Genomic DNA, 24,864 nt, shown 5'->3' on the forward strand with positions numbered 1-24,864 from the left:
ATATCCCCAAGCAGTCAGACCCCTGAACCTACTCTCTTAACCACTAAGTGTACTGTGTTGAGTAGCATGGAGGCCTGAAAGGCAGAAGGATTTTAGCATGGAATCCACCTCTGGAAATATATCCTAGAATTTGTCTCCTAAACCCTCACATGTGGATGCCTGGTAAGAAGACACTGGATACATATTCTTAAAAAAAAAAATCTTGTAAATTACAAGTGTATAACTCATGTATACACCTTGGTCACAACACTGTTATCATCACCCTGAAAAGATAACGCATGGTTAGTAATCTGAGGCCATGACAACAGTTCGTAGTGCAGGGACTTTTCCAAGAATTTTCTTTCATTGAAATCATGGAAATGATTACATATAGAAATTTTATTTCCTTCTGTTGCGTTTTGCCTAAGACCAAGAGCCTTCCTTCTCTTAAGGACTTCAGTCTAACAGCCTTGGAGAGTAGGATGGCCCTTCTCAGAATGGATCTTTCTCACTCCTAGGCTCTGTTAGAGCCAGCAGTGTGGAGAAATGAGGGATGCACTTGGAACCTCCTAGCGCTGATTTCTGAGAACAGTGTTGCATCCCAAGTCGAAGCTTAGCCGTGGTAATAGCAGTTTCAAACGGCCTTTCTCCTTACCGCTGGAAAAATACATTTCCATCCCAAGAATACGCCATTTTAGTCATGTGCTAGAAAAAATTACCTGAAATGTTCTTTTTATTTTGGAACAGACAGAAAAAAACACCAGGAGGCTGGGCAGTAAACTCTTACGTATAAATGGAAAAGCCTGCAGAAGGGGGAGGGAGGATGGAGAGAGGCTGAGCCCAGAGCTCCACCAGCCCAGCCAGTGGATCCCTTTCTTGTCAGCTCTCCTCCATGCCTTTGAGGGTCTGCCGCTCGTGAATGCAAAGAGTATGGATGCATTTTTCTAACAAACATCTGCTTTCTTGTGTAACAGATGTTTACATACCACTGGGAATAAGCCAGATTTTGACTTGACAGTTCAGTCACAAACATGTATTTGGTATCTCTTATTTGTCCGGCACCAGGGCCCCCGTGGTGAGTGACTCTGTCCCAGCCCTCATTGAGATAGGCATCAGTGGGAAGACATTGCCATGGACTGAATCATTGTAAATAATTAGGTAGATGACTACAAGTCTGTGAAATGCTACAAAGGAGAAGTTATTAAAGAATGGGAGTCATTGAAACACTCTTCTGGAATAGCAGAAAAATGCCTAAGAAGTATTTTGCATATGGAATGAGGGGGGGAGTATATTCCTGGATACGGTATTCCTCATGCTGTAATTACAGGGGTTTTGCTTTTTGTTTTTTTGGTTTGTTTATTTGTTTGTTTTTGGTACCTCCTCCATCTCATAAATGACAATGAATGAACATATATTTAGTTGAACAAGGCTGTAACTTAGAAGTGAAAGCAGTTTGGGATACTTATTTCTACAAGACATGATTAGTTTCTCATGCTCATTTTAAAAGTACATCCACATATTTTTATAAGTAACATAGTTGACCTTGTAGCTTTTGGTCTATGAAATATCTGTAGCTTAGATCTTTGTTCATCAATATGAGCTCATCTTTTAGTATTTCTCTCATTATTCCCACTAATCCAGCCAGAGGCACTTAATTAGGCCAGAAACAGATGTTTGCTCCTTTACAAAAGCACCAAATTCTATGTTTAAGGATATGAAATTTCAAAAATGTTCTTGTTCCCAATACAAGAAAAAAATCTTTTTTGGTATGCCCACTCAGCTCACACAATAATAAATTTGCTGGTAAATTGGATAATCTGTTTGTTTACGATTCATGGTGAAAATGATGTAGCGTTCTTTTTCACTATGTGCTGTTCTCGTTTCCCATTCATTTTTTTAAAGTAGTCCCATTTTCAAGCAAGACAAACCATACGCCTGGGCTTATTGGGCTTTTCTAAAGCAAGAAAAACAAATTTACAGAAATGACAGCAACCCACCTCTGATAGAACTTCTAGAACTGGAGAGTGTGTGAAGCAGGAGGTGCTGAACAGAAAGTAAGCTCCGTGGTTCTCCCCCTCTGCAGAGCGTGGTAATGGTGGTCTTCAGTGAAGACAAAAACCGGGACGAGCAGCTGAAATACTGGAAGTACTGGCACTCTCGACAGCACACGGCCAAGCAGAGGGTCCTCGACATCGGTAAGTTGACCTTGACCTCCCGGCACGGTCTTTGGTAAACTGTCATGTTGTCATGATGCAAAGGAGAGCCCAGCCCAGAAATCACAGCTGGGACCCACGTCACTCTCATGATGTGCCAGGCACTAGTCTGTGCACCTTTCCTATGTTTTTAGTGCATTTAGTACAAATCAGGCTGAGAAGTCAAAATCAGGCTAAGCTGAGAGCAAAACACTTTTCGTTCCATAAAAGTCAACTGTGTTTCCTATAATAATAGATTTAGCTTTGCAACGGCCGTGCCAGTTTCTAAAATATATTTCCATGCCCTCTTGTGTTTGAGCCTAATGATTGGCAGGCAGGCCAGAGGAACTGTTATCCCCCTGTGGCGCGAATACCTTAGCTCATTTGGTTCTAGGGTACTTGCGAAGGTCACGTGACTAGATACAGCATTCTCGTTCTCTAATTCTCCATCCCATGTTCCTTCCATCCAAACACATGTCTAGTGCAAATGATCCTAGGTGATCAGACAAACGCAATGTTTGAGAGAGCTTTCCCGGCAGCAGAGAAGGAATGGACCTGCCAAGTGCATTTTCTGGAATCCGTACATTCCTACACATGATGTCTGTTCTTCAGAGACCTAGAGCCCTCTGGACAAGACTCAGAGTCCCGTCAGGAAAGCAGAGCCCACACCAGGTGGTTCCGTGGAGATAATTCATTGCCAGAGTTGGGAGGGCTGAAGGCACCGTGAGACAGTGCAGACAGGAGCAACAGCACGAGTCTGCTGCTCTTAGCTGGAGGGCCAGAGGATCAAAGGGAGAGGTGCTGGGTGTTGTGAGAGCTGCCCAGCAGGAACAGGCACCAGCTGGAGCTGGGACCAGCTTTCCAAGAGCAGGCAGAACCTCAGAGGAGTCACTGCCAGAGACACCCCTCAGTGCCAAGAGGGCGGGGGGAGAGGGGCTGCCCTGGCTTCGCCCTGCCTCCCAGTCTCCCCCGGTGCTTCCCGGTGGCCACATTACCCTGAAGCAGAGGGCACGTGACCCTGGCACATGCACTTTGCAGGAATCAACCTCTGAGACACAGAGCAAAGCAGGGGAAGTCAGGGATTGCATCTCAAAGTACCTAGAAATTACTTAAAAACGCAGTAATACAGTAAGTCCCCTACCAACGAACGAGGTCCCTTCCAAGAGCGCGTTTGCAAGTCCAATTTGTTCGTAAGTCCACCAAAGTTAACCTAGGTACCCAACTAGCACAATCGGCTATATAGTACAGTACTGTAATAGGTTTATAATACTTTTCACACAAATAATACATAAAAGCAAACACAAAAAAATGAAGAAAACATTTCTAATCTTACAGTACACTACCTTGAGAAGTACAGTAGTACAGTACAATAGCTGGCATACAGGGGCTGGCATCGAGTGAACAGGCAAGAAGAGTTACTGACTGAAGGAGGGAGAGGAGGTGGGAGATGGTAGAGCTGAAGGATCCTCAGCAATGGGAGATGGAGGGCAAGCTGCAATGTCACTCACGCCTGACGCTGATGGCACAGGTTCTGCTTCCTTGCTGGATTCAATTCTATCTACCCTCTTGAAAAAACGATCCAGTGACACTGTACTACTGTACTCTGTACTGTACTGTACAGTAATGTACACAAAAGCACCACCACTTGCAGAGGACGCACGCAGGTGACAATGTACACCAGACACATGAGCTAACTTACGTGACTGGACACGTGAACACAGGTTCGAATCTTTGAAAGTTCACAACTTGAAGGCAGGGGACTTAATGTATATGTGTTTCTAAGTAATTTTAACACTTTATCTACTTGCTGCTTCCATGAGAAATAAATCATGTCTCATTTATAGGCTTTATTTTCACATTTTGCAGACCAACAGCGTACAGCCCCAGTGAGGATAGGCCAAGCGAAGGTTTCCACTGTGTTGGACACCAGAGGTGCTAATGAGCCATTAAAAGGATGTTTACTTTGATTTCTCCCACGTTGTAATGAAGGATTTTTCAGACCTTCCATCTCACACTTGCTGGGGCCCCTTGACCAATGGCAGAGAAGTTAGTAACTAGGTGAGGGTTAGGGACTCACTGTAGAACATATTGAAACTAACTTGCTGTTTTTTCTTGCAAAATGGCTACACCACTCCTCCCCCTTCCCCCCTGCCACACATACACATCTGTAAACTCATCAAGCTTATTTATCTAATGAACTAGGAAGCCGAGGTCTAGAGAGGCTCACTGACCCACCTTTCCAAGTGACTTGTCCTCAGATAATTAGGGCAGGAATTAGTGCAAGAGCTGGGATAAAAACAGTCTTCCTCACCCAGGTCATACCCTGAACCCCCAAAACTGACTGACTAGGGCGAAGGATTTGGGGATACTTGCCATAACCTGCTTTGCAGCCAATCTGCACAGAGCAGAGGAACAATTTTATTTTATTTGAAAAGTTTAGCCTTACAATTATTGCCCAAGAAAATGAGAGGAGCAGTTAAATAGAAATATGGACCAGGTCCAAATAAGGCAAATAATAAAAGCATTTTCCTGGCATACCTATTGGTTTAAATTTCATGTCATTACAAGGTTTACTTTTCTTGGACTAGAATGATCTCTCAGGTCTCATACGATTTCAGATCTTACCTCTTTTCTTTATCACCTCTTGCCTGCCTTTTCTCCCTCATGTAACCCTTTACACATGCGTGTGTGCACACATGTACACACACGATTCATCATTGAGATGTGTGACTCTTACCAAGTAGCTTCATGGCTACTTGGGCTACTTGCTCTGAATCTGAGGTGAAGACACTGAATCAACCCCTTAGCTTCAAATGGAAAATCAATTTTCAGACCACAGTCTCTACCCCTAATCTCAACCTGACAGGATTAGGAAATATGCAAAAAATCTCATCTAATTCATTCTTGTACTAGATTAAAAAAAAAAAATCAAGCCCTTTGTTCCTCTGCCAGTGGGTGGTTAACACCATTTCCAGTAGAATGGGGAAGCTGGTGCTGCCACAGCACATATGTCTGTGTGTGGAAGCCGTCACCGGTAGTAACTGTGCAGGGCCGTGTAGACAATGTTCGTGTGGCTGTACCTTGGCTGCTGAGGGGGTAGGGAGGCCCAAGAGTGTGTATGCTATACCGTTGTCATTTGGGGTTGAGAACCTTCTAGTAGCCTGCAAAAGAAAAGGAAGAATCCAAAATTATGTAATGTGTTATCTTTCTTCACCTCCATGAACTGGAGGTTAAAGTCAGGGCTCCAAAGTTGCAGTTCCCACGCCTCCACCAGCCACTGTGGTCAGCAGGTTCAGCTGAGCCCTGCAGGTAGTGAACTTGAAGCTCACGTTAGAGACTGAGATGAGGCCCCTTTTGCTAAAACAAGCATTCATAACCTTGGTCCTTGGGGTCTGTGGGTGTGGGCTACAGGGGAACCTCAAACTCCTCAAATTACGCGTAACACAATTTTGTGTGTATGGGTGTGCGCATCCTTTCCTCTCCTTTCCGGGGGTGCCTGGGACAAGCAGCCTGTCTCCAGCATGCGGCCTCCCTCCCTCCATTCCAGGAGAAGCCCGATGGAGCTCTTACCTCTCTTTGTGTCTTTCCTTCCTCAACATCCCCTCAGCACTCACACTCAAGGATTCTCCTGTCATCTCTTGCACCCTGAAATAATCATGCCTGGAGAACATTCTGCATCTTCCCTGACATAAGTCCGTCTCCCTTGGATAAGACTGTTGGCTGTTCTTTGTGGCTACTCTTCATCTCCCACATACTCTTGATGCTCTGAGTGGCCCCTGTGTGCTGGCTGCCTGGCGGGAGAGGACCCTCTGCGTCCCCGATGGAGCCCTGTCTGTGGATCCATGGAAAGGAGAGTGAGAGCCTGAGGGCCAGGGAAGGAGGCTGCCCCTCAGAGCACGTGGCGCCTCAGCTCCCAGCTTCCTGTGTGCTGAGTGGAGTTCCCGGTGAGGCCATCCCTGCCTCACACCAGTCACATCCCTCCTTGAGTGGATACTCCCATGATGCCCAGCTTGTTCCCTCACTTCTTGGAGGCTTTGCCTGTTGTCACCTTATCAGAGAGACCTTCCCTATCACCTTACCCAAAGTCACCCCCTCATCACTCTCGAGCTCCCTTAATTTTAGTTTACTGCAGACTGCTTGTGATCACCTAACAGGTTATTATGAATATATGTTTCTGTTTCTTATTGTGTGCCCCCTCCTACTAGAAGAAGCCCGTAAGAGCAGGCACTTGTCTGATTTGTTCTCTGCTCCGGCCCCAATGCTTAGCACAGAGCCCAAGTCATCGTGAGTGTTCAATAAATATTTCCTGAAGGAATGAATGAGTGAATGAATGAATGAATGAACAAATGTATGGATGAAACTCTTACTACAGTGACGGGAGGCAGGCTTTCGAAGGAGTGAACTGTGTCTTAATAAAAGCTCCCATGTGTCTGTTGCCTTCTTTGTACTGGGCTCTTTCTGTGCATCAGACATAAACATTTTGTCCTTCCTCCTGAAAACAACTTACTTTGTTGTTTAAAAACTGAGATGGTGAGGGGCTAAGAATTTTACCCAGGGTCAAATCCCTGGTAAGTGAAGATGGAAACCCAGGAATGCTGGAGTTTGCACCCCTTGTTTTATTTTTTATTATTCTATGTCTTTACTCCACTGTCTATTGTCTTTGTATCCTGACCTGTAGATAGTTCTTGGCCCCCATCAGGCCATGCGGAGTGACTGCACACATTCATGAATTGACCTTGCATTGAGGTCCTTCTTCTCTCCTCTACGCCTTTCTCTCCAGACATTGAGAACATCTTGCACTCTGGGTGGTAGGACTCTTGGCCGCTACTAGTTCTGATATTTCTAAAAGCCAGTTCGGAGACGTGGTCCTTGTACATTAGGCCATAAACTATGTTGGTGGGGAAGGAAACATTAGCAATTAGCTCCTACTGGGTATAAATACAACAAACCAACCCCAGCCCAAGTGCCTTCTGCTGCTTGGCAAAGCACACAAGCAGAGTTCTCCAGGTTTCACAAGTTCGTTCTGGTGAGCTCATCGGATAACAGAATTATTCCAGGTCATAGATACGTTTACATTCTGCAGCCCAGAGATTGTCCCTGTGCCAATTGTACCTACTGTACGGAATCGCCGCTTTGATGATATCTGTCGTTTGCTCCTCTCTGAGGGTGAAAGCCCCTAAGGGGGCATGGAGTTAATGCCGGTCCCATCTTAGTTACCACCAGCTTGCAGAAAGGCAGAGTGATTCCACATTCGCTCAGCAAATGGACCCTTTGTTAGGAGCAGGCAATTCAGGGATACATAAGTAAGGTGGAGCCCCCTCCTCGAACTGCTCAAGTCTAGAGGCAAGAAGATGACCAGCTAAGATACCACGCGTGAGGGGCACTTGGGAAGAGCACTTCCCTGAGATGTTTCTAAGACCCCTCGGAAAAGATAACAAGAGTGGCTGAGCTCGAAAAGGTGGCGGAGAGTGCTGTGAGCCAGGGAAGCAGCCCACGCGGAGGTGCAGGAATCCAGACAGAAAAACCAGAGTGAGATTGGCGCATAATTTTATAAAATCTGGTAAAACTGTTGGCAAAGATGGGAGGGGTGGAAACTCTCGCGCATGCTGGTGGCAGTGTCCTCGATTCAACTTACACAGGGAGTGGGGAGAAGGAGGGAAGTCCCGAGTAAACTGGGTTGAGAAATGAGATTGAAGGCTATGGTGGCTGTGGAGGCACTTGCTTTTTTAAGGGGAATCTTAGAGCACCAGGGATATGAAGTACAGATGGAATTTGGGTCTCAGGCTCTAAGAGGAGCCCCATTTAAAGCTGTTTCCATGACGTATGGGCTGAAGCTCCAGGTCTACCGTGGAGGCTGAACAAGCCCAGCTGGGTGTTTAAGGGTCCAAGGCCCAGAAGGTTCCAGGTATTAGAGGGCCACTGACAAATACCACATGTGTCCTGGTGGTAACGCCCAGAGCTGCAGCTGGAATGTTGGGGAAATGCTACCTCTCAGACCGTGGGGTGGGTCTTTGCAGAGGAACATCACCACACCAGATGCTGAGGGGAATTAAGCTCAGGGTTTCTCGTCCTCTGCTGCTTTGACATTAGCTTGGCTCCAGAGTCTTGGTTTGCAGTTTTGTTGGGGAGCTATTGAAAAGTGTGTGTTTATACTCTTTTATATTGAGGTGTAACATGCATACTTTGTATTTTGCTAATTCAGTTTTTCTACTGTTGAACAGAATGGGCTTTAGAGATCCAGGAATACGTAAGTGAGGGTTCATAAAAGTTGTCCCTCACCCAGGTGGATGTGTTGCACATTCACTTTTCAGTCCTCGCAGAACTCTGACAAGGAGGAGACTGGGAATAAATAAAGGCAAAAGGAATATGGTGATGAGGCGGTATTTCTCTTCAATGAGTTGCAGTATTTGATTTTGGAGGCTTTGGATAACCACTGAGGATTTTTAGCAGGACTGTCATGCAGTGATATCTGTATTTCAGGGAGGTAGTTCTGGGCCAGCATGGGGGTGGGATTGAAGTGAGGGAGAGACGGTTATGGCTGGGAAAGGAGAGATGCAAAGTTAACCCAGGAATGAGCGATGAATTCTAGAACTGGTGGACGCTCCAGGACTGACTGGCTCTGGGAATAAAGGAGAAGATAAAAATCACAGAAGAAAAGCTCAGCTTTGTTAGCGAGGCGAGGCGGGTGTCCCGCCCTGAGGCAGGGGGTCGGGCGGGGCAGCGTGGCCAGCTGCGGGGGAGTGGAGGCCGGCCAGTGCTGAGTCCAGCCAGGGACACGATCACACACATGGAGCAGGCTGGGAGTTACCCGGGACTTATTTGCATGGTGGAGGGATCCAGTTTTGCACGATGTAAGCCATTTTAAAAACATTTGAAATGAACCACAAATCACGAAATGAATCAGACTGCATACCAAGTCTACTCAAACCATGAATAATTCCAAAACCACTTTCCTGGGAAGGGATATTTTTCTCTTTGTTTCCTTTCAAACAGGGAAGGAAAATTATAAGACGTTCAACAACTAATATTGATTTATAAAATGAAAAATCAGAAGCTACAGCAGATATATTGAAACTCATTCAAATATAATTTCTCTACTGAACAGAATTACTTTCTTGCTTTACAATGCAGATGTTTCAAAATAATGAACATCACAGTTTTTGCACTTTCAGAACGGGTGGTGTAGATTGTCATGTAATGAGACTTATTCCACAAGCATGTCCGAATAAGGATCATTACGTTATAGTCACATCCAATGTGACCAGTATTGACATAATTTTGTAGTTAATTGTGAAACTAACCATTTGCTCTTTATTCAATCTGTCTTTAATTTTGGTTCCCAGTAAGTAATCTTTCCCTGTACCAGGTTGTATTATTTATATTGTTAATATTAATCCCATACTTTTCCATGGTAATTAGTAGGCAATTATAGTACATCTTGGGTTATTAGCGTGTGATTATAGGATTTTCGTCTGTGCCCTAATGCAAATCTATCTCTTTATTTTTAAATCGTGTTGTTAATAGCAATCTTATATTAAGATAAAGCTTTCAGGAACACTTAAGTTCCAATGAAATCAAAATATTTCTTCACGTTTAGTTCTAAATTGTTTTCTTTGAGAGTCAAAGAGAAGCCTTTCAGAAGACTTTCGTATACAGAACTTCATTGACACTGGGACTTATTCAGCTTGGCTGTCTGTCCAGGCCTGGGAGCTCTCTTCTGTCTGAAATCCTACTCCACTTTCAAATAGGAATTGCGAATAAAGTTGTCACACCTTTCCTTCCTTCGTTCCTTCATTTCTTCCTCCCTCCCTCCCTCCCTCCCTCCCTCTCTCTCTCTCTCTCCTTTCTTTCTTTCCTCCCTCCCTCCTTCCTCCCTTCCTCCCTTCCTTCCTTCCTTTTTGCTTTGAGCTTTCTAGAGGAGGCTGGCTTTGGATGTGCCCTACAAGTGTGCTTTCTTGCAGTTTTTATAGTCAAACCTGGGTTGGGCTACTCAGAGCTGTGCAGAAAAGTGGGAGGGTAGAGACTGGTGGGTTGCGCGAGGCAGCTGCTGCCTTTCAAGAGGTCAGGTAGCCAAGGAGTCAGAGTGAATCTGTGGCTCACATAGGCCTGGGAGACAAGTGTGCCCTGCCACTCTCTCCTTTTCCTCTGGGTTTCCCACTCCGCCACTGAGTTGTGTTCTGTGGAGAGCCCTCCTCCCCCAGAACTGTATAAACTTGCTCTCTCCTGCAGTCGGGAAAGTGTGGGACTTCCCTCCTTTCAAAATAACTCAAGTAAATGGAATTTTGATTTTTGATGTTTCCTAGATTCTTTCCACACTTCTGAATAGATATGAAAAGGAAATTTGATTCAAAATAAAACACCACCTCTTGAGAGCCTTCAACTTAAAAAAAAAAAGCAAAGAAACAACAAAAACCAACCAGGGCTGCCTGGAGAGTCAAGGCAGTGAGTCAGAGCTAAACTAGAGGAGCAGCCTTGAGCCTGCCCCCTGCACAGGAGGGAACAGGCTGGGGTATGGGCCAGGCTCCGCCCGACCCGCTGCTCACGTGGCGTCGTGGTTTGGCTGTTGCCACAGGTACAGGCAGTGTAGGGCGCCTCTGTTTTATAGAGAAGTACCGTAGCCACAGCTCCTGGAAAATTTTTTCATCTTCTACTTTGGTTATACAATATTTACGTGATAAAAATGGTAGGCTATTAATGTTATATATTTAAAAGATTACAAACGGCAAATATTTTTTTAAGTTTAATCTTAGTTCAGGCGGAACAAATTAGTTTTCAATGAAAATTGAGCCACTGTGGGTTTTTATTTACTGCATGCATGTCTGTGTATGAGTCCTAGAAGCTCCTTCTGTTGGGGACAGACACCTCTGGGGAGAATCATTTCCTCCTTGGCATGTGTGCCTAGGGTGATCTGGGGCTCCCTCAGCCTTCCCCCAGGGAATGGACCAGGACAGGGGCAGAGTTGAGACCGCCCACACTTACAGGCCCTGATCCCGGCAGACTCCCTTGCAAAACACTATTGCTGGGTCTTCCTCTTTCCTTCCAATCCATGTTTCTTAAAAGAGGAGTCAATGCCTACCCCCCATCCTAAACTACTACTCATGTCTGAATCCAGCATAACCTGCCTTTTATTAAAATTTCTTCATGCCAAATCTACAGGTATATTTTCACCCCTCACTAGTTTTCCTAGTTACTTCCAACCTCTCCTTTATTCCTTCTCTAGGGCTCTTCTCCTTTACCTGGCTGACATCTCGCCCCTAAGACCTTCTCCCCCGACCCCACTTAGGTGAGATCTTCCTCATCTTTCAGGCATAGTCAGCTGCTTCCTCCACGCGTTTTAGTTTATGTCTAGACAATGACACGTCTGCTGTGTTTCTCTTGGTTATCAGTTTACATTCTGTCCATTCCACTAGATGCCAGGCTTCTTGAGGGGAGAGAAGATTTTTTTTTTTAACTTTTGTATAACCAGCACCTGGTATAGAGCCTGGCACAGAAAAGATGCTCAACCAGTGCTGACTAGTTGATGAACAAACTTCCATGTATGGTTCTGTGTATGTGGGTAATACCACGGTAAGCAGGCATGTGTCTTGTAAACAGGGAAATCAGGGTGCGGTCGGGCTGTGTCCTCTTCCATGATGAAAGGATCAATTTTGGTAGTATTTTTCTGGATGCCAGCTAAATGTGCATTTGGTACTTTAATTTCTCATATTTTATATATTATTGTGTTATGCTGTAGACTTTTTGATGAAACTTGGTTAACAACTCCAAGACTTCATTGCTAACATAGAAATATAATACCTACACTAATAAACCGAGGGGAAATTTCTCCTTTTTAACTTAACTAGAAATTCTTGTTTTTCCCTGAAGCAAACAAATAGAAAGTTGTTTTAAAGCACACTTTCCCAAGAAAAGATAGCTAGATTTGGAAATTAAAAATGATACTTAATGTGGTCTTTCATTTGGGTTCATTTTTCTTCACTGCTTCCAGCAGTGGTGTTTGTCTGGCTCTAGGCATTATTGTTTAATAAACCTTTTCTGGAAAAGTTCTTCCCTGCTGCTGGCAATTTGAAGCCCTGAGTGGTTAACCAGAAGGAATGTTACGCAGAGGATTAAAGCAGGGAATGGGTGCTTGAAGAGCACCCACCGGATGGATGCTCTGAGAATCTGTTTTAACGAAAGGTGAAAGCTGTCCCATAAAGAGATACTGGTTTAGGTTATGAGGTCTCAGAATTAACGTGTGCACGCGCGCGCGTGCGCGCACACACACACATATACACAGAGATAACTAAAACCTCTTAATAGACCCACCATGCTTAATAACATAAAATGCTTTAATTTCCTGGGTTGCATCTTTTTCTTTTTCACGTTTACCGGGTACCACCACATTGTCTGCCCCTACTTGGTGGGCCGTTTTCTATATCTTTACTGATGTAATAAGACCATGTGTTCATCTCAAACATGTAATCTATGCTTTTTATTTGAGTTTATGTTTTTTGCTTGGGGCCTAATTATTTTCTTTCTTCAGAGATGCATTTAATGACACCTCAGATAACCTGATAGTCTCACATTTTTTCATATTATTTGGTTGGCTTAAAAATTAAAAAACAAACAAACAAAAAACCCCTGGCAATACAGTCTGATAGTTTCACGAGACTCATCTATTTACTGAACAAAACTATAGAGCTGGTCTTTTCAGCTGTCCTCCAGTGATGGCTGGAAGCCTCTCTCTCACTCTGCCTTTCAGCAGGAACAAATGTATGTCTTCGTTGCCTCTGCAGTACCCACAAGTGTGGAATTAGGCAAATCTAAAGGGTTTTTTTCCCTGTTTACAAAATCTAAAACTTGCCAAGAGAAAGTTTTTCCCCAAATTTAATTAAGCTCTTTGAGGCTGGAGAAGCCAAAATAAGGATCCAATCTTAAGAAAACTCTTTGAACTGGCTCCAGGAACGCAGAGCTGCCACTAAGTGTTTCTTCTCTTGAAAAGGCAAGTATTGAAAAAACCGAGAGCCGAATAAATGAGCATCTCATCGTTGTTGAGAGATGCTGTGAGGCCAGCCCTGTATTATCTCCATTTCACAGATTGGGAAGCCAGCTTTTCTAAGGTGGCTGCTGATTCTGCTGTGCTCACACCTACAATCCCCAGATGCTGTGGTTCAGCATCACCAAAGAAAATAGTAAGAGCGGTAATTGCTTCCCTCCTTTGAGGGACACATTTACCTTCTTGAAGAAATATATTTAAGAGAATTGGAATTTCAATTTTGAAATAACATCTAAATCCTCTAATAATTGTTGGAAAAGAAGTAAACAGGAATAGCAACATGAGTAATTCAAATAGCAGTTAATGCAAGAATCCCTCATAGAACAAACACCTCCCAACCCTATCGTCTACATAACAAACTTCCCTTCCTTTATCTGTGGACCAATTTGGTAGTGATTGGGCAGCCACGGGCTATCGGGGAGGTTGAAAATGGAGGTTAATTTTAATGGATCTTGATCCGCTGAAGGAATTGGGTTTATAATTCCCAATTTATCAAAAGGTAATCCATCTGAGGATTTATACTTCTTGTAGTGTGTCTGTGTCCTGCACCACCAATTACCAAAAAGTTATTTCTTTTGTTTGAACCTATTCAGTCTGCAACTCAAAAGGACAGTTATAGGAGCTGGAAAGTTATTTCTGATCTTAAGGGCTACTAGACACTAGAATGAGTCTTTGAGAGAGACCGTGGAATGTCTTATGACACAACAGCAATTCTCAAGACTCTTGCTAATAATAAAGTATCATCATTTGAGAAAGAGTTCAGTTTTCTTTTATAAATTAGAGTTGGTTTAACTGGGAAGTGTTACAGTTTCTGGAAATAACTGGGGTGGGGAAAGTTTGGGGACTTGTGCTGGAGGGAGGGAGCCCTGTTTGTAGGTCTGAGATGATTTGGGCTGATTAACTTCTAATCCTATGTGCCTATAACATCTTGTCCCCTTCCTCACCCTAAGACTGTTAGCATATTAAGTAATGAAATGAAGAATGGAAAACTGGAATAAAACATGAGTAGTTCATGCAGTGTACAAGAATAAATGACTTACTGAAGCACCACCCATGTCTTCATTCAGTAAATTGTCAGAATATGTCAGGCACTTTTGTGTTGTTCACAAATTTAAGAGACAAATAGTTTGAAAAGACAAAATAGGTAAATTGAAGTTAAGTCTCACTGAATAACAGACTGATGAGAAGAGTTAAATTTTAAGCTCATCCAAGTTGAATTAAATTCAGAGCTAGAGGCCATGGTGTGTGTATAGGCACATATGCATGTGTGTACATGTGTCTACACACAGACTATGACCTACTTTCCATTTGAAATCAACTTTATAGGTCAAGATCAGCATTCTTCTTTTCCCCCTTTTCCATTATGGTGTATTACAGGATACTGAATATAGTTTCCTGTGCTATACAGTAGGACATTGTTGTTTATCCATTCTATGTATATTAGTTTGCATCTGCTAGTCCCAAACTCCCAATCCATCTCTCCCCCCAATCCCCTGCCCCCTTGACAACCACAAGTCTGTTCTCTATGTCTGTGAGTCTGTTTCTGTTTTGTAGATAAGTTCATTTGTGTCATAGTTTAGATTCCACATATGTGATATCATATGGTATTTGTCATTCTCTTTCTGACTTACTTCACTTAGTAGGATAATCTCTAGATCCATCCATGTAGCTGCAAATGGCATTATTTCATTCTTTCTTATAGCTGAGTAGTATTCCATTGTGTGTGTGTGTGTGTTGTGTGTGTGTGTGTGTGTGTGTGTGTATGTGTATCTCACATCTTCCTTATCCATTCATCTGTTTATGGACATTTAGGTTGTTTCCATGTCTTGGCTATTGTAAATAGTGATGCAATGAACGTAAGGGTGCATGTGTCTTTTCGAGTTATAGTTTTGTCCGGATACATGCCCAGGAGTGGGATTGGTGGATCATATGGCCCTTTTCTCCACACCCTCTCCAACATTTGTTATTTGTAGACTTTTTAATGATGACCATTCAGGCTGGTGCGAGGTGGTACCTCATTGTAGTTTTGATTTGCATTTCTTTAATAATTAGCGATGTCGAGCAGCTTTTCATGTACCTATTGGCCATCTGTGTATCTTCTTTGGAGAAACATCTGTTTAGGTCTTCAAGACCAGCATTTAAACAATGAAGTCAAATAGAGTAAAAGTACTAGCATGTCTGAATGCAGTCATGGGTCACAATGTAAAACGCTTTTCTTCCTCTAAGTTTATGGTCAGTGCAATTGAAAGCTATCTCATGGGCCTATGTAATTCCTTCTCAAGAAATAGAAGGGTGCGTCAAACACAAAGAAAATATTAGGTTTAGCCTACTGGGAAAATTCCAAGAAAGAGTTCATCTTAAATGATGTGTGGAGAGTAAATATCAATAATATTATTAATAGCTCCAGCTTTAATAGTGCCAAAGAGTCGTTCTATGCCAGTCACATTCTGTGAGTCACAACTTATGTTTTCATAATGTCAGCCCCCTTTGTGCTGGATTATGTATGGAAAGGTGCTCGTTGGAAACGTTACATATCACAGAGAGCGAAAGGCTCTGCTTTGTACGTAGACAGAACTTCTTAGGCTTCAATCCCAGCTTGGCCCTTTCAAAACTAAGTGACTGCCGGGGAGGAGAGGTACTTGACACGTTTGCCTGTTATACCAAGTAGGAATCATAAAAAAAGCTACTGATCAGAATTGCCTGAGGTTGTGTTTGTGAAGTATGTGTATTTAGCACACACTAAGCTCTCAGAAACTGGTGGCTGTTCCTACTATTTGCTCAGGGCCCAGGACCCAGTGATGGAAATACATTTAGTGCCTCTAAAAATCAGCTCAAGTGTCAACACACTTAAGGAAACCCAGGTTACCTCTGACTTGGTAAAAGTATCATAAAGGAAATCATGGGCTCATTAGTGTTCTCGTGAGTCATTCAGATTTTAAGAAGCTGCTGCTTTGATTTTGAAAACAGAAAAAAAAAAATCTCAGAACCTACTTGGACTAAGGTTTATTTATTTTACCTATTTCAAGTCAGGGCGAATACTCCTAGAATGACCCTCAACTGGTTCCTGAATTTGGGCTGATCCCATGTGGCCATTGCAGACAGAGAAAAGCAGATGTTTGAGGACAGAAGGGATGGGGGAAAGTGGGGAGCAACTTGTTTCTGTCACTGACCACAGGACTAGCAGGGTCTGTTCCCTTAGACATCGCCTCTGTTTTGTGGCTGAGGAAATACAAGTGCAGAGAGGTTCAGTAACTTTTCACTGGACGTCTTAGGGCTTGTGAGAGGAGGATAGAAATTAAATTCCGGTCTGGGAGTCTCCCCCACCAGTGTCCTTTCTCTCTGTGCTTTGGGCACCACTCTATAAATGGACTCCTTGTAGCATCCTGACCCCAAATACATCCCCAAGTTCTTGGCTTTTCAAGATAGGCATCTTCTTAGACTGTGGTGTATTGCACACTGAATTGGCAGTAGCGCCCTGAGCCATTTTCAGCATTCAGCTTCATTATTACGCTAGTCCAGGCAGAATCTACCCCTTTCAAAAGAGAAGCAATTTTTACTTTAATTACAGCACTTCTTTTTATCTCCAACAATACATACAAAAAATAATTGAAAGGGGTATTTATAATTTACCAAGCACCTGAAGCTTAATTAAGGTGAAGGAATTAATAGTTCCTTTGACCGCATTCCGGAATCACACTTACACATACAATCAGTCTGAAGAAAACTCAGTCTACAAAAGTCTGAATTTAAAGACCTTTTAACAGACCACTGATTCCATGCAAAAAAAATTTTAAAGATAACAGGCTTCACCGTCCTGCTTTCCATCACAATTAAAATAGAATTGAATCCCATAATTTCAGCATAGAATATAACTTGCCAAAAACATACAGAAAGTATTGCACATCCACGTGTGCCTAGCAGCCCTTTGCTGAAACACTGTCAAGTTTATCGTCTTTGCCCCGACATCCCTTGCTTTCTCAGAAGGGCTAGTTTGTGAGCTCCATCTTCCTGGGGTCTGCAGGACACACCCCTGACTTTGCCCTCCTTTGTCAAGGCATTTGCAGTGGTCCAAAAATGTCCAGTCTCTCCACATCATCAAACTTACATTCCCCAGCACTTCTCTACCAGTTAGTTGCCACGTAGGCTATGCTATGATTTTTCTCTGTAAGATATTACTATCTGGTGGCCATTTAGTGTTTAATTTGCAAGATAAATATAGGCAGTGGTTAAAAGTATGGCCTTTGGCATTAAACAGACCTAGATTCAAATCATAGGTTGGTCTGTTACCAGCCACGTTATTTTTCACGAGCAACTTAACTTCCCTGTAGGAGGATGCTGATACCTACCTCCCAGAGCGGTGGTGAGGATTAGATGAGATACGTCGGTGGAAGGCTTGGCACTCAGTAAGCTCTCAGTCTGTGGCAGTTACTACTGTCCCAGGAGCATTTGCGTTTTCATGTCAGGAGATGACAGTGTCTGTTCCTAAAGGAAAGTGAGTTCTAGGATGGGATTCCAGGCAAGAGAATAGCAAATGTTTTGGAGCAGGTGGTACCCACGTCTCACCACGTAGGTAACTGCCTGGTCCTCCGGTATGTGGTGTTGATGTCCGCCCACGAGGGGAGACCTTTGAGGAAGCAGAACAATCTGTCTCATGGACGTCATGGGTAGTTGATGTAGGACATCAAGGCATATCTACCGCTTTCTAAGACTATATGTGGGATAAATCAAATGCACACCAAGGATTCAGTCATTTCAATTTGCCGTAGATCCATGCTACCCAGGATGGTCTCCAGAGCAGCAGCAACAGCCCTGCCTGGGCGCTGATTAGAAAGGCAGATTCTTTGCCACATCCCAGACCTGCTGAATCCAAATCTCTGGGAGTGGGCTCGGACATCTGCATTTTACCAAAGCCCTCCAGTGATTCTGATGCACCCCAGCATTTGATTATCCCTGTTACAGAACATCCACACAAGCCTATAAACTACGAGAATCCAGACACTATCAGTCTCCGTCTTTGGAGGTCATCCTAACAGGCCCTAGAGAATCTCTACGGCTGTGCATTCCCATATGCCTCACTCTGACATGCCAAGGACACACTCAGCCTGAGAACAGACCCTGGAAAGTTTGACTCTATCACCGGCAACATGACATTAACAGTGAGATCAACTTCACTCTTATTTCATTAGACGAACTCTCATTTCTTCTTCCCAGGGATGCGTTGTTTTTGATGGTTTGAGCTGGTTGTGTTATTCCTTTGTGTGAATGACTAAGATTACTAAGAACTACCTTCGTAACTCAGATTCCGTTGACATACATATTTTAGAAACTTGTTTTAGCCAATTGTAGTTTTGTGCCATCATGTCACTTTTTGGAAACATCTAAGCCATATTTCTGTTTATATCCCCGTGCTCACCAAGTAGATGCTAGTATTCTACAGATATTTACAAACCAGTGTACAAAACCTGTAGTTTTTGTGTTGCCTCGTCATTTTTTTAAAGAAATGAGGGTCCATTCAAAATGTAATATGAAGCGTTTTATTGGGCTTCACTTTATGGTGCTTAACAGATACTTCTTTTTAAAAAATTGGTTGCTTGGGGCAACCCTACATGGAGCAAGTCTATTGGCACCATTTTCCCAACAGCATTTTCTCACTGCACGTCTCTGTGTCTCATTTTGGTAATTTTCTCAATGTTTCAAACTTTTTTATTATTACTGAATTTGTTATGGTAATCTGTGATTAGTGATCTTTGATGTTATTATTGTAATTGTTTTGGGACACCACAAACCACACCCATACAAGACGACAAACTTAATTGATAAATGTATGTGTTCTGACTGCTGCACCGACAGGCCATTCCCCCATCTCTCTCCGTCTCCTCGGGCCTCGCTGTTCCCTGAGACACAATATTGAAATTAGGCCAATTAATAACCCTACAGTGACCTCTAAGTGTTCAAGTGAAAGGACAAGTCTCACATCTCTCCCTTTAAATCAAAAGCTAGGCGTGATTAAGCTCAGGGAGGAAAGCATGTCAAAAGCCAAGACAGGCCAGCAGCTAGGCCTCTTGCTCCAAACAGTAAGCCAAGTTGCGAATGCAAAGGAAACATTCTTGAAGGAAACTAAAAGTGCTACTCCAGGGAACACACGAATGATAAGAAGGCAAAACAGTCTTATTGCTGACATGGAGAAAGTTGTACTGGTCTGGATAGAAGATCAAACCAGCCACAAGATTCCCATAAACCAAAGCCTAATCCAGAGCAAGGTCCTAACTCTCCTGCATTCTGTGAAGGCTGAGAGAGGTGTGAAAGCTAGAGAATAAGAGTTGGAAGCTAGCCGAGCTTGGTGTATGAGGTTTAAGGAAAGATGCCATCTCCGTAACATAAAAGTGCAAGGTGAAGCACAAGTGCTGATGTAGAAGCTGCAGCAAGTTACTCAAAAGATCTAGCTAAGGTAATTAATAAAGGGGACTACACTTAACAACAGATTTTCAGTGTAGACGAAACAGCCTTATATCGGAAGAAGATGCCATCTAGGACTTGCATAGCTAGAGAGGAGAAGTCAATGCCTGGCTTCAAAGCTTCATAGGACAGGCCGACTCTCTTGTTATGGGCTAATACAGCTGGTGGCTTGAAGTTGAAGCCAATGCTCATCTACCATTCTGAAAATCCTAGGTTTCTTAAGAAATATGCTAAATCTACTCTGACTGTGCTCTATAAGTGGAACAACAAAGCCTGGATGACAGCACATGTGTTTACTGAATATTTTAAGCCCACTGTTGAGACCTACTGCTCAGAAAAAAAGATTCCTTTCAAAATATTACTATTGCCCATTGACAATGCACCTGGTCACCCAAGAGCTCTGATGGAGAGGTACTATGAGATTACTGTTGTTTTCATGCCTGCTAACACATGTCCATTCTGCAGCCCATGGACCGAAGAGTAATTTCAACTTTCAAGTTTTATTATCTAAGAAATACATTTTGTAAGGCTATAGCTGCCATAGATGGTGATTCTTTTGATGGATCTGGGCAAGGTAAATTGAAAACCTTCTGGAAAGGATTCACCATTCTAGATACCATTAAGAACATTTGTGGTTCATGGAAAGAGGTCAAAATATCAACATTAACAGGAGTTTGGAATAAGTTGATTCCAACCTTCATAGACGACTTTGAGGGGTTCAAGATTCAGTGGAGGAAGTAACTGCAGATGTGGTGGAAATAACAACAGAACTAGAGTTAGCGACTCAGTCTGAAGATGTGACTGAATTGCTGCAATCTGATGATAAAACTTTCATGTATGCAGAGTTGCTTCTTACGGTTGAGCAGAGAAAAAACTTAGTTGATAAAGCAGCGGCAGGGTTTGAGAGGTTTGACTCCAGTTTTGGAAGAAGTCCTGTTGTGGGTAAAATGCTATCAAACAGCATTGCATGCTACAGAGAAATCATTCTTGAAAAGAAGAGTCAATCAATTCAGCAAACTTCACTGTTGTCGTGTTTTAAGAAATTCCCACAGCCACCCCAGCCTTCAGTAACCGCCACCCTGATCAGTCAGCAGCCGTCAACGTCCAGGCAGGACCCTCCACCTGCAAAAAGATCATGACTCACTGAAGGCCCAGATGATGGTTAGCATTTATAGCAATAACGTATTTTTAAATTAAGGTTTGTACATTTTTTTAGACATAATGCTATTGCATACTTAATAGCCTACCGTACAGACTAAACATAACTCTTGTATGCGCTAGGAAACCAAAACATTTGTGTGACTCACTTTATTTCAATATTGGCATTATTGGGGTGGTCTGGAATGAAACCCACTATATATCGGAGGCATGCCTGTACATTCACAATTAAATGCTTTAAAATTCTTTTAAAGTAGGGTGATTACTTTTTAGCTACGGTGGCTCTCATACAAGAATAAGCCATACACTCAAATCACATGACTTCCAATCATAGGAGGGAATCTCAGATGCAGGGGTTGATGGTAACTCTCAAAAATTGTATGTTCATATTCTAAGTCGCAGAACCTGTAAACATGACCTTATTTGGGAGAAAGGCCTTTGCAGATGTAATGAGTTAAGCATCTCAAGATGAGATCATCCTCGCTTAGGGTGGGCCCTAAATCCAATGACAAGTCCTTAGAAGAGAAGAAAAAGGGGGAAGAAACACAGAGACACACAAGAGTACATCACGTGCAGGCAGAGGCAGAGATTAGAGTGATATGTCTGCAAGTCCAGGGATGTCAAGCATTGCCAGCCACCAGCAGAAGCTAGGAGAGGCATGGAACCTCCAAAAGGAGCCAATACTGCCAACACCTTGATTTAGAACATCTGGCTCCAGAGCAATGAGAGAATAAATTTCTGTGGTTTTAAACTTCCAAGTTTGTAGTATTTGTTATGGCAGCTCTAGGAAACTAAGCTCGTTACACCAGCTCATTACAATACCTTTTTTTTCTTTTGGCTGCGTTGGGTCTTCGTTGCTGCGCACAGGCTTTCTTTATTTGTGGTGAGCGGGGGCTACTCTTCGTTGAAGTGCATAGGCTTCTCATTGCGGTGGCTTCTCGTTGCGGAGCACTGGCTCTAGGCACGTGGGCTTCAGTAGTTACAGCATGCAAGCTCAGTAGTTGCGGCACGCAGACCCTAAAGCACACGGGCTTCAGTAGTTGTGGCGTGTGGGCTCAGTAGTTGCAGCGCACGGGCTCTAGGGTGAGCAGGTTTCAGTAGTTGTTGTGCTCGAGCTCAGTAGTTGTGGCTCGTGGGCTCTAGAGCACAGGCTCACTAGTTGTGGCGCACGGGCTTAGTTGCTGCGCAGCATGTGGGATCTTCCTGGACCAGGGCTCAAACCCGTGTCCCCTGCATTGGCAGGTGGATTCTTACCACTGCACCACTGGGGAAGTCCTACAATACCTTTTACTGGTTGCAGCTATCAGCATTTACAAAATTTGGGTTTGAGAAACTTTCTTGAGGAAATAAATTCAGGAAGAGTTAACAACAGGTTGTGGAGGTTTTATTCCTACACCAAGGGTCATGAACCCTTAAGCAAACAACAGTTATCAAAGGACATTAAGACAGTTTTCAGAAACAGGAGACACATCTATTAGCATTTTGTTTATTGGACTAAAATGCATGTGGACAAAGCAATATCAATGTGTGTAAGTCGTGTACAAAACTTTGACAGTCACCATATGATAGCAGAGCTGTTTCACCATCTATAGGTGAGTGGCTTAGAGACTAAAAACAAAGGGGTAGAAAAGAACAGATATGTCTTTTATAAGGTTAAAGAGGAGTGTGTGACATTAGTCTCTTAGTTATATTTTTGTTTAGACTGCTCATGGATCCATTATTCATTCATTTACTCAACAAATTTATGGAATGCATCTTATCTGGATAATGTTAAACACTGAGAAAGTAGCAGTATTTAAGTTCCTTGCCTTTACATAGCATGTATAGCTAATGGGAAATGGCAGTGTTAAATAAATAAACAAATAAATAAAACATTGATATGTAGTATGAAGGAAATAAGCAAGGTAATGTAGCCACCCAATAAACAGTAGCCTGACCAGTCTTGTTTTTTTTGTTTTTAGCATAAAAAGCATATTAAACGTAATATGTTTTTCATTTATTTATTTGTCTAATTATTTGTATTCTGTCTCCTTCTGAACTGTAAGTGCTGTTAGATCAGGGACCTAGTCTTATTTTCTGCTGTTTCTTAAGCGTGAGGATGCTGCCCAGTATATAGGGAACACACAGTAAATATTTGTTCAATACCTTTGTTGATTGAGTAAGTGAACATGATAGAGAGAAACTGACAGAGACCCTGTGCAAGACCCAGAAAGCATTTATTTGTGTTTGTATTGCATTTGTTTTTAAAATTCTTTACTTTTCTAAGCTAACATATTTTTTTAGGGGAGGAATTTTTCAGGTAGAGAAGGTGTGGAAAAATAAAAACTTAAAAAGATGTAGGTTAGGTGTTTGACCAAACCGTTCTGATTTCTCTTTACTGCTAGATATGGCATTTGCTTTTAAAATTTATGATTGATTTATGATTTTAAAAATGCTTATTAAAAATTGCAAAACAAAATTGTAAGACTATCTTTTAAAACAAATAGCTATAAAGAATCAGGGAACTCAGTTCCTTTAAGTTCAGTGATCTATTTTCTTTTCAAAATTTTAAGAAACTGGCTGGCCTGCTGAAAGCACAGTTTTGCATTTAAAATCATCTGAAATATAGTCATAAAGCCTTTTTTTAAACTTGTAGCGTATAAAATCGTTTTCCTTTGCTTTCTGTTTTATCGCTTAGCTTTAAGTATTTACTTTAAATCGATAAGAAAATTTGAATTCCCTAAGAGAAAAATGAGCAAAAGACAGAACAATAAACTGTTACAATAAATGAATAAATTTTAAAAACAAAGAGAAAGAATAAAAAGAAACACAAAGAGCCAGAAAGCAAATAGAAGACTGTTCTATCCTTTAGCAATCAAGGAATTGCAAATAAAATAATGTTAGCATGCTTTGCATACCAACTTGGAAAGAGACAGTTTGAGGAAACAGGAAGTCACGCACTGTTATTGTGAATATAAACTGTTTTAACCTTTCTAGGAGCAATCTGACAAAGTGAATTAGAAGCCTCAAAAATATATTTGCCTTTGACCTATTAATTTCACTTCTGAGAATATATGTTAATGAAATAATGAAGTATATATGACTCTTTTGCCATAAAGATAATTAGATGAAGCGCTATTTAAGGTAGCAAAGTATTATACATCATTTAAGGGTCCAATAGGAGCAAAATAAAGTTATAGCATTTTATTTCAACCCAAGATAATAATATTTGGACATTAAAACTATTTTCCACAATTTTATTTAGTGACATGGAAAGATGCTGAAGATGTATTAAAGGGAAAAGAAGCAAATTAAAAAATAATTGTTACAGTGTTGTGTAAAAATATTTACCTATTTTCGAGAAAGGGAGACAGAGACTGAGATAGGAAAAATGAAGTCTACACAGATGTGTTTGTAGTGGGTGAGTAGATTGTGCCTGCTTTTAAATATTTTTCTTATTTGTTCATGGTCAACAACTTTCCTGTGGTGAACACACAAGCTTCTATGTTAAAGTGTGTGTGCTTTATTTAAAATGTAAAGATCGATATTTTTGCTTTAAAGTTTCCCTGAGGAAACCAATAAAATTATAGACAAAGGGCATGAATAGGCAGTTTGTATAAGGAGACACCTCGTTGGCTATCCTGGATGTGAAGAGATGCTTGAACTCATAGGTGATAGAAGAAATGCAACATACCACTTTGTACCCACTGGATTGGCCACAAAAGTAGAAATTTGGTGAGAAAGAGGGGAAATAGAATTCTGGTCAGAGTATAGATTGACATGACCCATTATAGGAAGTGAGTCTGAGGGCCATTCTGGAGAGCACATCTCAGTAGGTTTTTCTGAATTTAACCAGCAATCCAGGTCCCAGTAATAAGGAGTTATTTTAAAAACACAAAATCAAACTGACTTTGTTTTATTATGAATTATTATGAACTTATTATTATTTTATTTATTATTATTATTGGCCATGCCACGCGGCTTACACGATCTTGGTTCCTCAACCAGGGATCCACTGGGGCTCCAGCAGTGAAAGTGCTGAGTCCCAACCACTGGACCGCCAGG

General features: G+C 42.2%; 1 protein-coding gene across 5 annotated transcripts in view; it reads left to right on the top strand.

Annotated features, from left to right (window-relative positions):
• GRHL2 (grainyhead like transcription factor 2) overlaps window positions 1-24,864 on the top strand; it is a 166,517-nt gene that overhangs the window by 77,999 nt on the left and 63,654 nt on the right. For all 5 annotated transcript variants that reach the window (XM_033438178.2, XM_033438182.2, XM_049700159.1 and 2 more), the window contains one exon: window positions 2,063-2,174. In XM_033438178.2, the coding sequence (XP_033294069.1) occupies window positions 2,063-2,174 (112 nt within the window). The remainder of the gene's footprint in view (window positions 1-2,062; window positions 2,175-24,864) is intronic.

Source organism: Orcinus orca, chromosome 17, assembly GCF_937001465.1.
Source record: "Orcinus orca chromosome 17, mOrcOrc1.1, whole genome shotgun sequence".
Taxonomy (NCBI): domain Eukaryota; kingdom Metazoa; phylum Chordata; class Mammalia; order Artiodactyla; family Delphinidae; genus Orcinus; species Orcinus orca.